The sequence below is a fragment of the Meleagris gallopavo genome, chromosome Z, assembly GCF_000146605.3.
Source record: "Meleagris gallopavo isolate NT-WF06-2002-E0010 breed Aviagen turkey brand Nicholas breeding stock chromosome Z, Turkey_5.1, whole genome shotgun sequence".
Classification (NCBI taxonomy): Eukaryota; Metazoa; Chordata; class Aves; order Galliformes; family Phasianidae; genus Meleagris; species Meleagris gallopavo.
This window is the reverse complement of record NC_015041.2, coordinates 19,628,035-19,630,655: the sequence shown is the minus strand read 5'-3', so window position 1 is coordinate 19,630,655 and position 2,621 is coordinate 19,628,035. Positions and strand designations below refer to the sequence as shown.

The window sequence follows — 2,621 nt, the reverse complement described above, 5'->3', positions numbered from 1 at the left end:
CCATCCTTTTGGCACTAACAAATCTCCTTTCTTTGGCACCCTGATTCTCATCTCTTTAGGTCCCCAATCCCCTCTGTTTCATTTTCCCCCATTCACCTCTCTTCAAGATCCTCGTTCCTCTCCATTTGGCACCCCAGAGTCTTGTCTCTTTGTCATCTCTATTCCCCTCACCGTGGGCCCCCCAAGCTCCTGCCCTGTCCCTGTGTCCACCCCAACCCTGGGCTCCTCCATGAGCAGAGGTGCACACAGACCTTGGCAGCCATGGGGGTGGGGGCAGCCCTGGGGACAAACAGGATGTGGACACTCAGTCCTGCAGTTCCCTCACTGCTGCCCCATGGCTCTTCTTTCCCAGCCACCACTACCTGTCATCGTTGAAATTCCTGGTCCTGTAAGTTGAAGGGCAATCCTGGGGAGAGGACGGGCTTGGGATGTGTTGCTGTCCTCTCTGTTTTCCTGAGACTTGGAGACACCCCTGGGCCCCAAGGCCTCTGTTGGGCTCCCTCCTGCTGTGGGTGGTCAATGGGCAGGGGAAAGAGGCAATGGGGGGCAGTTGGGGATGAGCAGACTACAGGACCTTGCCTTGGCCATGGTATTCTAGTGTCCACAATGGGTCCCTGTGCCTTCACGGTGTCCCAGCATGTCCCATTGCCCCCCACGTGTCCCATTGTCCCGGAACCCTCGGTGTGTCCCTAACACCTCCTTTCTTCCCAGATCTTGTCCAGCAGAGCAGAGGAGAATCCCCTGCGTGTGAGACGTGCAGTCCTGGATCTGCATGTCTAGGTGAGCAGCACGGGGACACCTGCAGCCCCACAGGGCTCTTGGGGGACCCTGGGTGTCCCGTAGCCCTGAGGAGCAGGCATCAGGGGCTGGGGCTGGATGGTATGGAGGGGACTGTCCCCGGCCTGTTCCAGGGGGACCTGGGCACTGTCACCTCCACACCTACCCTTGCACTCTATGGGGCAGTGCAGAGAAGGGGATTCGGAAGGGGCAAGCTCTACAGCCCTATGGATGGCCAAGGGTCACTGTGGAAGTGGGACAGGGGCTGTGGCTGCTGTCCCCAGGGGACCCCATCCTGCCCTGGGCCAGTTTGCTGCTGCCAGTCCTTCTCCTCCTGCCCTAAGTCCTTGGGGACAAACCCTGCAGGGACAAGGATTCTCCTCCCCACTGATGCCCTTTGACATCCTCTGATGAGCAGCGCTGCCCTCTGATGACCACTGTTGCCCTCTGATGATCTATGAAGACCCTGATGATCAATGACACCCTCTGATGATCAATAAATCCCTCAGCAAAGCTACACTCTGGGTGTCTGTGTCCTTCTTCTCATGCTCAGCAGGGACCACTCGCATCTGTTCCTGCCTGGCAGTGGCCACCCCAAAGTGCTAGGAGGAATCCCAAGCTCCATGCCATACACACCATGTCCTACACCCCTGTGGGCTTCCCCACTCTCTCATCACCTGCTCCAGAGTCCTAGAGGATGGAGCTCCTCATGCTGCTAAGCAGCCTCAAGACCCTCCCTCTGCTCTCTCTCAGCTCCTCCTTCCAGTTTCTCCAAACCCTTCACCCTTTGCTCCACATCTCCAATGGGGGACAGCAGGACTCCTATGCAGGATGTGCTGCCCAGACCTTCCTGTTTGTCTTTCTGATATCAGCAGAATATTCCATTCTCACCATCATGTCCTATGACCGCTACGTTGCCATCTGCAAGCCCCTGCACTACGGGACCTTGATGGACAGCAGAGCTTGTGCCACCATGGCAGCAGCTGCCTGGGCCACTGGGGCTCTCAATGCTGTATTACACACTGCCAACACATTTTCACAGCCTCTCTGCCACGGCAATGCTGTGGATCAGTTCTTCTGTGAAATCCCTCAGATCCTCAAGCTCTCATGCTCAAAATCCTATCTCAGGGAATTTGGACTGATTGTGCTTAGTGCACTTGTGTTTTTTGGGTGTTTTGCTTTCATTCTGTTCTCTTATGTGCAGATCTTCAGGGCCGTGCTGAGGATGCCCTCTGAGCAGGGACGGCACAAAGCCTTCTCCACCTGCCTCCCTCACCTGGCCGTGGTCGCCTTGTTTCTCAGCACTGTGGTGTTTGCCCACCTGAAGCCCTTCTCCATTTCCTCCCCATTCCTGGATCTGATGGTGGCAATTCTCTACTCGGTCGTTCCTCCAACACTGAACCCTATGATCTACAGCATGAGAAACAAGGAGATCAAGCATGCCCTCAGCCAAGTGTTGCAGCATGCAATATCCCAGCTGCAAGAATGTGCACGACTTCCTCACATTGTTCCTGTGAACGTTCTTTATATTTTATGTATGTATGACTTTTTGTCTCTTTGTGTAAGTGCAATACAATAATCTTGGAAAAAGCATTGCAATTTATTCTACTTCTTCTTACCCGTCTGCTTTCCGTTTACTCTCAGCAAGACCTCATGTAAATATGGAAACAGATTCACCAAATAGATTAAAAAACACTATAAAACCTTGCAAAAAATACTGTTCCTTAGCTCTTCTCTCTCCCTACCTTGTCTGGATCTGGGGAAGGTACAGCCACAGAGAGCTGTACAACACACTGTTTTCATTCCTGGGCTCTTTACTCTGCCACACTGCTCTCACGTCCTTG

The 2,621-nt window shown here is 53.8% G+C and overlaps 1 protein-coding gene and 1 long non-coding RNA gene across 2 annotated transcripts; both read left to right on the top strand.

Moving 5' to 3' along the window:
* Positions 1-351: 351 nt before the first annotated feature.
* LOC104914938 lies at positions 352-1,288 on the top strand. Its single transcript, XR_796182.2, has 3 exons — positions 352-388; positions 712-780; positions 1,144-1,288. It is a non-coding gene; the product is annotated as an uncharacterized LOC104914938 (long non-coding RNA).
* Positions 1,289-1,414: 126 nt separating this feature from the next.
* LOC100542770 (olfactory receptor 14A16-like) lies at positions 1,415-2,356 on the top strand. Its single transcript, XM_003214038.4, has 2 exons — positions 1,415-1,429; positions 1,544-2,356. Exons 1-2 carry the CDS (start codon positions 1,415-1,417, stop codon positions 2,354-2,356), a joined length of 828 nt encoding a protein of 275 aa, XP_003214086.4.
* Positions 2,357-2,621: the final 265 nt, after the last annotated feature.